Raw genomic sequence first — 13,643 nt, 5'->3', positions numbered from 1 at the left:
GACAACACAGTCTAGTGTTCGAAATACCTGTCTGCAGTCTGCAATCTGCAGATAGATGTTCAAAATTGCAGAAGAAAAATTTATACAATCTGCAATTTTGCAGAAGGAAAAATAGACTCCAGATTCAAAAGTTTTCAATTTAGTAAACTAGCACTCTCAGGTCCTATCAAGGACAGACAACACTTGAGCTCCTGTTCTGAAACAACAGGTCCTGGAGCTTCTTCACTAATTTGCATCATCCTTGTCTTGACTTGTCTAACTTTTGTTTCCTTTTTTACTTAAAAAAAATGTCTTCACTAATTTGCATATCAATCAATAGTTCATGCTTATAAACCTGCAAGATTGTAGTATAGAGGCTTGTGTATTTGCAGAAAGTATTTCCAAATTGCAGAACAAAATTTTGACTCTTCTGCAATATTGCAGAACACTGAAAAAAAGTATTTCGACCACTGATTGTGTTGTAACATCTTTAACCAGACTACCATACTGTATTTACTTCTTGCTCTTAGGCAACACCAATTTAATTTCTTGGTTAATGGATTTTTCTAGAAAAATAATGGAGCGGGCGGGCGAAAAAATAAAAAAATAAAAACAGGCCTAGGCATCCTATTATGGCCCAAAATGCTACAAAATGAGCCATGAAGTCAACACACCAGGCCGGTTCAAAATTTAAACAATGAATTTTGAACTTTTAATGATACCATTGCATTGAAAGATGGAATAACTGTAACAACTAGGAAGAAAAGGATTGTTTTCAACTGTTCAGGGCAAAATATGAGCATTTTGCAGTTGATTCTGAATTTTATTTTTATTTGCAAGTCAGAAAAAAATGAAGCGGGCAAATCCGTTAACCAAGAAATTAAATTGGTGTGGCCTTAGTACTTTCTGCAAAATAAAAAAAAATGTATCCCAGTTATGACCTATAACAGAAAACCCACCTATATGTAAAACACAGAAAAATCCTTTGCAATGAGATTTTCAGAACCTCACAGGTAAGGAAAACTCATGTGGCATTGTAAATCTAATTAAGGAAAGTTGTTGAAGTCATGAGGGAATGGAGGTGTGGTGTAGAACAATCCTTTCCACAGTGGCGCGATCCTTTGAATCAATTCTAAGTTAATGAATGGTGGGATGTGGTGGGCCCTCGCTGATTCGTAGCTTGCGACTGGGAATCTCGCTGTAATAGAGAAAGGAGTCGGCCAGACTATCCTACAAGGACAAGTCCGCAAAAAACAGCTGATGCAGTGAGAGTACCGTGTAACTGCCTAACAGAGCGTCTGACTCAGCCCTAATTGATTGTATTTGTAAACCTCAACTTCAAGTTCTGAATCCAATGAATGAAGGCGTCAGTTGTCATAGAGGACAACCACTGTTTTAGACATGTCGAAAACCAAACCTACATGCATGTATTTCTCTCTAAAACAAGTGGATATGCATATCACTTCATATCAGCCGAAACCTGTCAAAGGCAGATATACACATGCATTTTTATCTTTAAAATTATTCTTTCCAGCAAAATTGTTCAGATTGGCTTGTACCTGTGCAATTTTCAGTGCTGGAACTAAAAAGTACAAATCAAATTGTTGACCTAAAGTGGAATAAAGCAAAACAATATCCGAAGATTTAACTTTGAGAGGTACAGACAAGTTCAAAGCTCAAGAGCATATCAGCATTCCTCCCTTAACATCCCACTGTTGCTGTGCTTCAAAACTACTCTACCAACAACGTTTTACATTTTTATTGTACAATCTACCAGGGCTGCCCAACTAGTTAACCACTGACTACATGTACTACTGAGGGCAAGTATGGACTTGAAGACTTTAACTGAAATTTGAGTTCAGGACTGAAAGGTTTTGGCCAAAACACACTGGGGCAGATCGGAACTACACCAATTTCAGACTTTGTGGGCAAAAAAGTGGATAACATGAACAACATTTCTGGTGATGCATGCCAATTGCGTTTGCTACTAACATTATGATACGCATTACGCAATAGTGTTATCTTTGGGAAATCTCATCACTTTTAGATGTGATGTTTTCCAAAACTGGACAGCCTCTTCTTTTTATTGTTCGTGTGTAACCAATAAACCACCTCAAGGCATAACACATACACCAGTTATGTAAAAAAAAAAAACTGTTAGGATACAGAAGTTACCAAAATATACAAAGATTGTGCAAGAAAACGGACAATAAACTTTTAATTATAAAGAAAATATTTTTCCTTCTCGTTCATTAATAATTGCAAAACTACAAGTCTGGGTGTTGCTGTAGCAGCAGGTGTACATGTAGAATGACCTCCTACAGTTTTATCAGTAATCCATAGTTGATCAGTGACAGCACAAATATACTCAACATGACAAACACAAGCACGAAAATGGAGTCCAAAAGGCATATAAACTACATGCAGACAGAAATGGCAAATGACTCTAGGGCTGTGTACCCAATACCTCTACCTGTAACATCATTTAGGTACAGTTCTGGATGTGAACATCCGGTGCACCTGTACCTTTTTTAAAATCATTTTTCCTGTCTGTACCTTAACAAAATAAAATACCAGTGGACACAAAAAAAGGGAAATAGGTGTATATTTCATAACTTTCCAAAACTTACATGTACACATCTATTTGAAAACCCCTTTGATCAAGGGCACCTTCCAACATTGATTTTGTGTACAAGTATAGTGAAAAAGTGTGTGTGTGTCCACTCAAGAGCTCTCTCACTACATGGCTGTATTTCCGTTTGGCCACTTGTATTGGTGTCACGTTAGGGGGTCCAAACCCCGCCTGATTTCTGGATCGCCACGTCGATATCGAGGACCATGATTGGATCTCAGTCTGGCAGGATTTCATCACACACATGCCCGTGCTGCCATCTGTATGAGTGAATTACTTCCCCCGGCACAGGGCAGCGGCCCTCCTGACCCTCATGTTCATACAATCAGCCGTTAAGTCACGGATTTCAATTGTCTGGTGGGTGGAGAGCCCGCGCTAACCGGCGCGCAAGCACGCCTCTTACACGGCGGGGATGACGGTAATGCACTCGACTTTTCCCGTTAACGTCCAGTCATTCCCATCCCGCCGGTCCAGAACAAATAACACAGGAAATGTCAAATTGGCAGGACGGCCATTCCGGCAATTTCCTCGTGGCCGGGAATACATTGACACCTTGCGCGTTATGGCGGCGCGTTGCACACGCTACTGCACAATAATTACACTCCGCGTTTTGTCCCCAAAATATCGCATTTGACACAGGAATTGAATGGCCCGAGTTACTTTCCGAAATGGGGAACGAGCCGACCTGCAACCCAAATGGACTTTAGAATGGAAAATAATGAAGGCAGTGAGAAATCTCCCCCCGCTTCCCACTTGCAACTAATGCTCTTTTACAAGGGCAAATTTCTACAAATTTGCAAGAGATTGGGTAGAGAAATTAGCCCACATGGGCCATTTCTTCTGACGGGAAGCCATACGTTCAAACGAGCTGGGAACATCGCCCAGGTAAAAACTTTCAGACCACCCCACGACACTAATATCTGCATAGCCGGTGATTATGTTGCCACATATGTAATATTCATATCAAGACTTGTCGATAAATCTATAAATAATATTCTGGGAGCTTTCATTCCTCGCGGGCTCAACGGAGTGACACCTTCACCATAACATAACAAATTACTACATTATGTGATAATAATGAAAATGAATAGGTTGTGCCTTGCCAAATGGGGCAATGAAATACTGCGTGCGCAGCACTCAGTGCAAATAAGGGTAGGCAAGGACCTATCCGAAGGTTACGCCCGCTTTTTATTCCCTGATATCAATGCTGGCAGGAGATTGTATACCATTTCTCTATCACCGCCGACAGGATTCTCGTAACTCACGCCGGGAAGAGCACCCCATAGAGAACAGTTACCAGTGTCAGGCCTACAAATTTACATCCGCTTATTTATGTTTCCCTTCCCAAGTAACACCTCCGCTTTATGTACTGTTTCGCAAGGGTGCCATAAAGGCACGGCGCTGTTATCCATTTCAACAATTACCAGCAAGCACCTCCCTTTGACGGGATGTTCCCGGATACAATGCCGTCCTACTTATTCCTCGATTAAGGAATATTCCTCGCATATGCTCGGGAGAGTCAAAGGGTATTGTGCACATAAACTGGGCGGCACAAAAGGAAAGTTAGTGCGGTGCGCGCTGGCGTACAATGGCTGCCATATGGTAGGCAACGAATGGTAAAGGAGCAGTCGAGACAACTGGCTCTGCCAGGTTTGTTTAGTTTTCTGCAGCGATTGGCATTGGTTTTGTCTGTTTCGCAGCTCAGTGATACAAATATTGAAACATGGTTGGTTCACTTTCTAAGTTGAACAGTTCATATTAAAAAGGCTAGTAAAATTTACAAAACTTAACTTACATTGAGTTACATGCCTGCAAACCTGGTTTTTCAATCCTACAATGATTAACAAGTGTAAAACTTAAGTATAACCTTTGTTTTGACTTCATTCAACCAGTTAACAATATAAATATACAAAAAATATGCTTTATCCTTCTCCTTGCTGCCTAACCTAGACTAGTAGTAACCAAATTGATTTGGTGGCAAAAAAAGCTTCCTTGGACAGACAGCTACTCCTGTTTCCTGAAAAAATCCAATACCTTAAATGTACTTTCCACATGAATAGGTTTTAATTTAGCCACAAATACAACCTGAAATCATATCTTAGATATGGTAAGTATTGAGAATGACCCAAAGTCCTACGACCTGATTTTTCCCCGCAATCCATCTACACTAGGGCTTCAAATTCCGACTAATCACATAATGGCAGTTAATGCAACGGAACCTGTCATTAAACAATGTAATCACCATATACAGATAACTACTGCACAAGTACATGTACAAATACCATGCTTCAATTCTCTTTCTCAAAACACTCAAAACACTATTATGCAAAACATATCTGAAAGTAAAATGTAGTAAAACTAGTTCTGATTTCAACCCTTTTTAGTCATAATTTTTGATTTTGATCTCTCCAAAGTGGCAGAATACAACAGGTAGATACAGATTTCTGAGTGTTTATGTACTCATTGCACCCAGTCAAGTAATTTGCGGCCTAATCTGTTGTCAACCTCTCTAATTTGTTTACTTGTTGCTGAAGCAAGGTATCAAAAGTTCAACAAGTTTTTCTTCTCCTTTCCAACAAAGCGTGACTTTCCTTCTAGAGCCAGACAAGAAAATCCGCTTGTTTGGAATTGTTTGGGAGATGTTTAATCTTTAAACTGGAAAGAAAAGTTACATTGCAAACGGTAAGGTACCTGTATAGACAATAGAAATGTAATAAGAATGCTGCTATGGCTGACCAAAAATGTTCAACAAAGATACCCTGAAACTTAACACAGAGGACAACCAAAATATGCCAATAATGGTTACTACAGTGGAAAGAAATGAAAGAAAGCTACTTTTGATTAAAAGTGTGAAAACACACAAACTTAGACAAGCCGAAAATGACAAATAAAGACTACCAAAAGATTGCAATAGCTTTTTATACTTAGTTCCAAACTCCAAAGTACAAAATAGCTACAAAATACAGTGTAGCTAGAGACACAAGATCACAAACTATGTTTTTTCTCAAATAAATACAGTTAATACACACACAACTAGATCTAGATTTTGTTTTGTTTTTTAAATTGTGCATGTTGCGTTAGAACATACTAGTACAATTCAAACATCTTACCATAGAAGAAGAACTGTATTCTATCGTCAGAACTCTTTGCCTTTACAGTACTGTATTTGATCATGGCAGTATCAAATGGCTAAAAACTATTGCTCTAAATCATCATCTGAAGCTGGATGGAAAAATGTAATGATCTTTTTTGCAAATGGCAAGAAAAAGTCATGTAAGCATTTAGCATGTTTTAACTTTTATAACAATTGTTTAGCACACACTACCAGTGTCATCACTTCACGAGTTTTTGACAAACAAAAATAGACAGGCAAAATAATTTGGACAATGGCACCAGTTGACTCGACAACCACCATTTTTGTAAATGGGAAATGTGATACAAAAAAGCATGATTTCAACATATACAAACAGAAGAGTAAGAACAACATTTTTTCTTCTTCCACGCCAATGTTTCATCCAAAATAACACAACTTCATCTACTTTTCCTTACATGTTTTGAACGTCATATAACGTTACTACCGGTAGTAGACAGACAAAAAAAGTCTAAATTTGGAAACTTGACCTTTCTAGAAGAGTTCATCCCAGGTGATTTGTATCAGAATAGAGGTGATAACAGGTTCAGGTGGCCTGGGGGCATTTTCCTTGTTCTTGCCAGGATTGTTTAGGTTTACGTTCCCTTCCAATTGCACCCTGTGGGATTTTCCCAGTCATGCGATATGTCAGGAGGCGGGGTGCACACAGCTAGAGTTTTGGTTAACAGTACAGACACATGTACCTCCTTTTGAGTGGAGAAAAAGATCGAATCTGCATCTGAATTATAGCTGTAAAATTGACCAAACTGACTGTTTTTACATCACATAGGCACATAATTACAGAAACTCATTTCGATAGGGACTGGACAAAAAGGTATTGAAATGCCACTGCTGTGTGTGCAATGTACATACATGCACAGGTCTTCCTAAATAATGTATACATAAAAGTAAATTGTGTATGTGGATTTTCTGATCTAGTTGCATTATAGGCTTCCTCTAGAACTAGTAGACTCTCTCAAAAACTATGTATATTCTTTTCATTCTTTTCAAAATGATTCAAACCCAGTATCTGTCTTACTATTTTTAGTTTCATACAGGTCCTTGCTGTATTGTAATTTCTTCAAGTTGTTTCTTCTAATCAAAAAAATTAATAAAATGATAGAGGCTAGCAGGTTAGGAATTTTGTTTGAAATTTGATACGAAGTGCAATGATTGCAAATGCTATTTATAAATCCTGTGTAACAGAAAAAATAGGAAAAGCTTCCATATTCAAACTCACTATCTACTATGGTCTAGCACACATAACTACACAATGACACGTCACAGTGTAACTACATCTATACCTGGGGAGAGTCCGAGCCATCGACCGTCAGGGGTTAGGCCTGAGGTGTAAAGTAACACAACAATACACACTGTCAAGAATATGTGTCAACAGTGGCAACGTGCTGCCACTTCAAACATGTCCACATTATTGTTCAATACCACTTTCCTTGTCACGACTCTTGCGGCTCTATTCACAATACAAAAACGTTACCAGTTAACCAGAAAACAAGAAAAGCTGTTTCAGTAGGGAAAAAAAGTGGGCTGGCTCACGCCACAATAACAAGGGACCATGCACGTTGGTTCTTTCTGAATAAGTGCTTGCTACACCCATTGCCAATGATAACATAGTGAAAACATATGCTACCATTGTTTGGCAGGTGAAAAAAGCCACGCCATTTTGCCGACGACAATAAAAGACACGCCATTTCACAGCCACAAAAAAGTTGAACTTGAGAGCGCCACAAAACAATTCTTCTGACACTAATGTTGAAATACTGTTGGTTAAAAATAGTTTCTAATGGCTGATTTCACCACTTGAAAAAATACAGAAGTGAACCAGAAACTTTAACAGATGGTCCCGGGGACAAATTTACCCAACATTAACTTTACAAAATGAAGCAAGCCTACAATGCAGTCATGGTCAGTATGTTCTTAGGAAAGAAAACAAGAAATCATTAACTGAATGTTAATTACGCGAGTTAAGACTAGTACGGGGAAAACACTTACTTGTTCTCAACGTACGACCCTCTTCTGAAGACGCAGGGCTGATGGTGTCTCGGTCCAGCTTGCCCCCGGGATGGATGCTGAAGGCCGAGCTGCTGGGAGATCCTCGGTGCAGACCGTCTTCTCCCTGCTCGTGTTTCACCAACGAGGCCGGAGAGCGGTGGTTCTCCGACAGTTCTCGTGGCGAGCTCCCGTGCTCGCCCTCCCGAAATCGTGCTACCAAGTCACTTTCTTGACTACTTTTGAGTCTCTTGGCCGGCGTGAACGCCGACTGGTACATGCCGTCCCTGTCCTCGCTGATGCTGAAGGGACGGAAGGCCCCGCTTCCCGTGGAGTTCAGCATGGCGAGCCCGCTCCTCTCCAGGTGGGTTCCCGCGAAGTGCGGGTGAAGATGCAGCACGGAGGGGATGAACTCTCGGTTGGGGAAGGACCCGTCTGCCCCTGCCTGGCGAGGGTACATGGTGGGGAGAGAGAAGGACGCGGTGGAGAAAGGCACGTGTCCTTCCTTGTCCAGCCCAGGTGTGCCCTGCGGCGTGAAGCCGCCCGTCTGCTGCGGAGGGAGGCTGGACGTGTCTCTGGCCGCCTCGGCGGTGGACGCCAGCACCATGAGGGCAGGGGTCGTGAGCTGGGTGGGGATGAAGCTGGGGTTCTCCATGCCTGCCTGCTGCAGTCCTGGCCTGCAGGCAACAAGTCTGGAGCAGAATGCAGCACTAATACCAGCTGACAACCTCTAAGAACTGAGCAGACAATCAGCACAGCCAATCAGTCTCAAGGCTGGTACCCAGGTCTCCTGGAGGCTGGAGTATCAAACCCTGCCGATCGTGCAGTGTCCGGTGGGAGTTGTGTGGAGTTGGTGAGCCTGCCGCTGGAAGTGGCCGCCCCGCATCGCGTCCCGGCCAGCTCACGTGTGAAAACTCATTGTCAAGTCGGGCCCCACTACGTACGTACACTCACTCCGGCTACTCACTCTCCCGGGCTTTACGCGCGCCTTAGGTCCGGATTATCGCGCGATCTACGCATGGCCGGGACGAAATACGGTCAGAGGAAGCTGGTAGGAAGCCGGGTGCGTTTAAACAAGAAGTACGACGCCAAATCGGAGGTAAAATCTGCCCCGATGGTGATGGATAGTTCGGGATCGCACTCCTGAGAACTGAACTAAACCCCGAGGTCGCCAGAGTCTACTTCCAATGTAAACAATCGATCCGTACACTTCCGGGGTCGCCTGCGAACTCAGCCACGCTCGCTACGACAGCTGTGAGTGAATCAACAGCACCGCCGAGCCCTAAGCTAACGGAGAAAAGTTTTATACAGATTTACCTTCTTGGAAAGTTGCTGCTTTCTTGCACGGGACAGTCGCGTTCTTCCGATCGTTCAAAAAAACAGCTCCAAACTCTGAAGTTGAGACTTTCCGCTCGGAGCCTCGTTCTGGGTTTGCGGTTGGGAGGGGACAATCCCGCGCGGGGAATTGTGGGCGTAAACTGGTAAACACAAACAACAAGTCACAAACACAAGTCACAACAATATCAAGCTGATCAAACGGGTTGCCTTTGCCGAAATAAACTGCCGGATTATGTGATTGTTGCTGTCAGAAAACTTTCTGATTCTGTACAGCAACAAGTTAGAAAACGAAGTCTGAAGTTCAAGAGTGAAAAGTCTTCATGTGATGTTTGAATGGCGTTAATGTGTGCCGTCTGCTTAGGATAATTTGGTCCGTGTTAATGATCTGAATACTAGAACTAGAAATAACTCAAACAAGTCCAAACCTGTTATTGCAGAATGAATTTGTTCAATCATGACAGTTTGCAGACACTTCACAAGTGGAGTCATGTGTTTTGGCAGTACATTTTGCCGTAAGTTATCTTCATGGTGAGGCGCGTCATCTAGCGTCTCGTAGAAGTAGTGCACCACTCCAAGCCCTTTTTATACTGGACCATATAACTCCTCAATTTAAAGCAGCTCTGTGTGGGTTACTTGTCTAACGTTTTGTGTTCTTCCTACTTATCATTTATCACCCCCCAAAAAGTTATCAACTACCTACATTATAGGTTTTTATGACTTCTGTACAAGGGTAATTAAAACAAATTAAAAGAAGTCCCACCAAATAGACTGAATGAAAAAAAAACACATGTACTTGTAGAAAGTCACACTGATAATACATTAGACTGATATATCACAATGATTTCAGTCCTTTTTTTATTACAACGCGCTTCGATGTCCTAATTAGTACGTGTAACATACAAATCATAATGATTGACATTGAAACCATTGCATGCATGGCATGTATATAAGAGAGGAAATAAAAGTCTTTGTACATGATATGTATATGGCAATATTGGATATCTTTAACAACACCACTCTGTTACTTCATGCCGTCAACCCCACTTGAACCGGACCTGAAACGACCGCAACATTTAACGACTGTGTAAAAGTAGAAAACTAAAGGAAACTTTGCGTCGTGAGTGTATTTTGTGAATTAAAAGGCCAGCCTGGCTTGTTCTGGCAAACATTAATGTATATATACATGGATTATTAAAGTCATTCCGTCACCCTATACATTTGAAGTTGACCATTATTTGAAAAGGAAAATACAGTCAAAATGTTGGTTGTGAGAACCCAAGGAACTTGAGGAAAGTTGAAGCAGTATACAGGTGATTACTATAAACAGGTGAACACATGCCAGACTGTAACTGGTACAGGTTTGACTGTCATGTAACAAAGATTTGTCATTTTCAGATAAAATACTGTTTCTTTTCCCGTTTTGTAACCCTGTTTTCTCTTCTTTTCAACATCACAAAACACACTCAGTTCAGGACGTCCCTGGGCCGTACCGCACGGACTTGTGGGATCGCCCTTCTAGCCAATGACATCTGATTACCGAAGCGCATCTTGGTGCGCGCCGCGGTTCTGTACAGGTCGTTCTTAATCTGGAACTCCTTGACTTTCTGCTCCAACATCAAGGCCTGCTTCCTCATGTCTTGTAGTTTCCTCGCCATCGTGAGTCCCTGCTTGTGCAAGTTTGTGTTCTGTTGCTCGTACATCGACACTTGTCTTTCCAGGTGAGCCATTTGTAAGTCCTTCTCCCTCACCTGTTCTGTCTTCCTGGCCAACTCGAGCTTTTGACTGACCAGGCTCTCCTGTAGAGAGTGTGTCTGTAGGAGAAGTCTTTTGTTCTCATCGTGGAGGTGGTTCACCGGCAGGCTGGTGCTGATGGTGGGTTTCCGCGGGGCCGGAGGAAGCGAGATCGGCGGCAGTCGTGGCCTCTCGTCTTTGGTCGGCGTCGGCGTCACTTCGGTCTTCTCCTTCTCGTGCTTCTCCGCCAGCTTCGCCAGCTGGTTTCCGAGGATGCCCGACTCGAGGGCGGAGATGGGCTGGTCGTAAAGTTTGGAGAGTTCCTCCATCTTTTTGAAGGTCCTTTTGTAGAGCTCCTCCTCTTTAAACGGCATGGAGAGAGGGACCCGTCTGTGTCCCGTCAGTCTCACAGCTCTCAGTCCAAGACCTGAAAACAGAGACAACGACAGAGAAGATTTTAGGGTGGACATGACATTATGAAACAAATAAAATGTGTATCAATGATATTAATCTGAGAATTTATAATATTTCCTAAGCTGCTACGTGTAAACCTACAAACAGAAAAGCTTTCAGCACCATGTACAGTCACAGTGTGTCTTCATCATCAACAGAAGCTTTCGTTACACATGGATAACTCCAGGCGTTGTTTACGATTTACACAATATGACTGTCTAAGAAAAAATACATTTTAAGGCCATGTTGATTTGATTATATGGATGACATCCGCGCGCGCATGAATTTTCGGCCGTTTCCAAAAAAAAATGTTTTCAACCATACTGTAAATCGTACAAAACAGTTGCAAAATGAGCAAAAATATACCGTAAGTTACAAAAAAATAAGTAAAAACTATACCAATGTCGTAGAATGCCAAAATCAAACGAAAAAAGACGAAATTGTAAGGAAATGAACTTGAAGATTAGATTATTCGCCAAACCATATTCTGTCCCATTTGTTCAACCCTCATGACCACGTAGATTTCATAATGAAAACTACTTTTTTTTTTGCAAAACTTTTTTTTTATTCGCACGCGCGCATCAGTTTTGGGGCTCCCGGAGGATGTCATCCATATAATCAAGTCAACATGGCCTAATGGTTCTGACATGAAGACAAATAATTGTACATGTATTTTGATAAGCCCAACAGTCAGAAAGCGTTTCAATCTTCCTCACCATTATCTGCTTGGAGATTACTCATGGCATTTTAAACACAGCTCACCTAAAAGTCTGTCGTCGTTTGACTTGGTCATGGCGATGAGTTTCCTGGCTCTGTTGGCGGGAAGCTGGTAGATACACACGTACCCCTCCTCCTTCTTCTCCTCCTGGTACTTCGTTATGAAGATGAACTGTTGGGGAGACATTGTTGGTGTTACATAGAGATCCCAGCTGGTAATTTTGGAGGAGGACAGTACATGGAGGAGGACAGTACATAAGGCCACAGCAAGTAATTTTTATGGATGACATCCGCGCGCGCATTAATTTTCGCCTGATTTTGAAAAAAAAAGAAATTTTGTTGCCTTCTGACAGTGGTCAACATGCCGAAAATGGGCAAAGATGTCTGTTGCCATGCCGGGAGGCAGATAACTGAAGAGAGGAGACAAGAAAAGGCTCTGATTTAATGTTTTGTTTCTTACTTTGATGCAGTGATATGTAATGCTGGCTGTGTATATGATGTTCGCATTGAATAAAAACCATTTGTACAATAATTGAGTCAACATTATTTTAAAATGTAGGAACCTTGTTTTTTTCCGCCTGCCTTGTTTTTTTTCGCCCGCTCGCATTGGATTTGGAGTCGGCAGAGGATGTCATCCATAAAATTTACTTGTTGTGGCCTAAGCACATAATAAAAAGATGATTCGAAGGAATTTGAGTTACCTGTGAACGTTTGATGCCCAACATGGAACAAATGTCGCTCTTGACCACATGAAGCCGTTCGCGACCGAAGCCTTTCGCCTTCCCATAGTGCTGCAGGAAGGCCAGAACGCCACTGCTCTCTTTGGACTTATCTGTTGAGAGAAGAAGAAATAAATAAATAAAGAGAACAAACAAACAAACAAACAGAAAATGAAATACATGTGAATTCAACACTCCGTCTTTTCGTCTTATATCGTTATAACTTTTGTATTGTGAACATGATTGCTTTGAGAAAGAACAACCGATGTCAGAAAAACATTTTCTTCCCGTCTAACAGCGACCCCTAGCGGAAAACTGTGAGGTGTGCATGAGGGTGGAACAGGTGGTTGTCAAGACTGTCCTCGGAGTTAGCCTTCCGTTGTATTGACTCAACATCTGTTTCTTGGCCTTGTTTTGGATAGATAAGATAGCAAACCAATTATCTCAATCAACCACCGTTAAGCAATGGTGATTACTGATGTTCCAATACGTGACTCCAGAAAGGAATCACTCTCATACTCAAATTCTAGACATTGTCCTGTACTTTTACTTGAAAATTGCTGTAGCTGATCCTATAAGACATATCAAAAAAAGAAAAAAGAGAAAGAAAGGTATAGGTGGAACAGTATAAAAAATTAGCATACCGCTCACAAATGTATCAAACCTACCGTTATGTAATAATTTTTCCAGCTTGTCCGCTATGGCGTGTGCGTTTCTCTCCGGGGAGGGTTCGATGCTTTCGTACCGACTCTCCCGCTTAAACTCCTTCAAACCTTCCTGAAAGTCCAGCATCCTCCCCGCGTCTCGTACCAGGTCCTCCAGGAGGTCTATGTCTGTCTTTGTCACCTGGAAAATAAGACCACATTTCTTTATTTAGAAGTAAATGATTACGAGAGAGAATAGTTCCGAGCGGCCTAAAACGTCTCTCTCTCTCTCT

General features: G+C 41.8%; 2 protein-coding genes across 8 annotated transcripts in view; both read right to left on the bottom strand.

The window, feature by feature from the left end:
• Window positions 1–9,263, bottom strand: part of LOC109476059 (E3 ubiquitin-protein ligase Rnf220-like) — a 54,070-nt gene extending 44,807 nt beyond the window's left edge. For 2 of the 7 annotated variants that reach the window (XM_019776888.1, XM_019776891.1), the window contains exons 1-2: window positions 7,752–9,263; window positions 7,046–7,084 (exon numbers count right to left, since the gene is read on the bottom strand). In XM_019776888.1, coding sequence (XP_019632447.1) covers window positions 7,046–7,084; window positions 7,752–8,403 — 691 coding nt within the window. In that variant the 5' untranslated portion in view covers window positions 8,404–9,263. The remainder of the gene's footprint in view (window positions 1–7,045; window positions 7,085–7,751) is intronic. The other 5 variants (XM_019776885.1, XM_019776889.1, XM_019776886.1 and 2 more) reach the window with 4 other exon arrangements.
• Window positions 9,264–9,931: 668 nt separating this feature from the next.
• Window positions 9,932–13,643, bottom strand: part of LOC109475971 — a 10,997-nt gene continuing 7,285 nt past the window's right edge. Inside the window, exons 5-8 of the mRNA XM_019776777.1 lie at window positions 13,375–13,552; window positions 12,689–12,819; window positions 12,033–12,159; window positions 9,932–11,244 (exon numbers count right to left, since the gene is read on the bottom strand). Of these exons, the coding sequence (XP_019632336.1) occupies window positions 10,550–11,244; window positions 12,033–12,159; window positions 12,689–12,819; window positions 13,375–13,552 (1,131 nt within the window). The 3' untranslated portion in view covers window positions 9,932–10,549. The remainder of the gene's footprint in view (window positions 11,245–12,032; window positions 12,160–12,688; window positions 12,820–13,374; window positions 13,553–13,643) is intronic.

This window comes from Branchiostoma belcheri, unplaced genomic scaffold (genome assembly GCF_001625305.1).
Source record: "Branchiostoma belcheri isolate BF01 breed outbred unplaced genomic scaffold, Haploidv18h27 scaffold36, whole genome shotgun sequence".
Classification (NCBI taxonomy): domain Eukaryota; kingdom Metazoa; phylum Chordata; class Leptocardii; order Amphioxiformes; family Branchiostomatidae; genus Branchiostoma; species Branchiostoma belcheri.
This window is presented reverse-complemented; position numbering and strand designations above follow the sequence as displayed.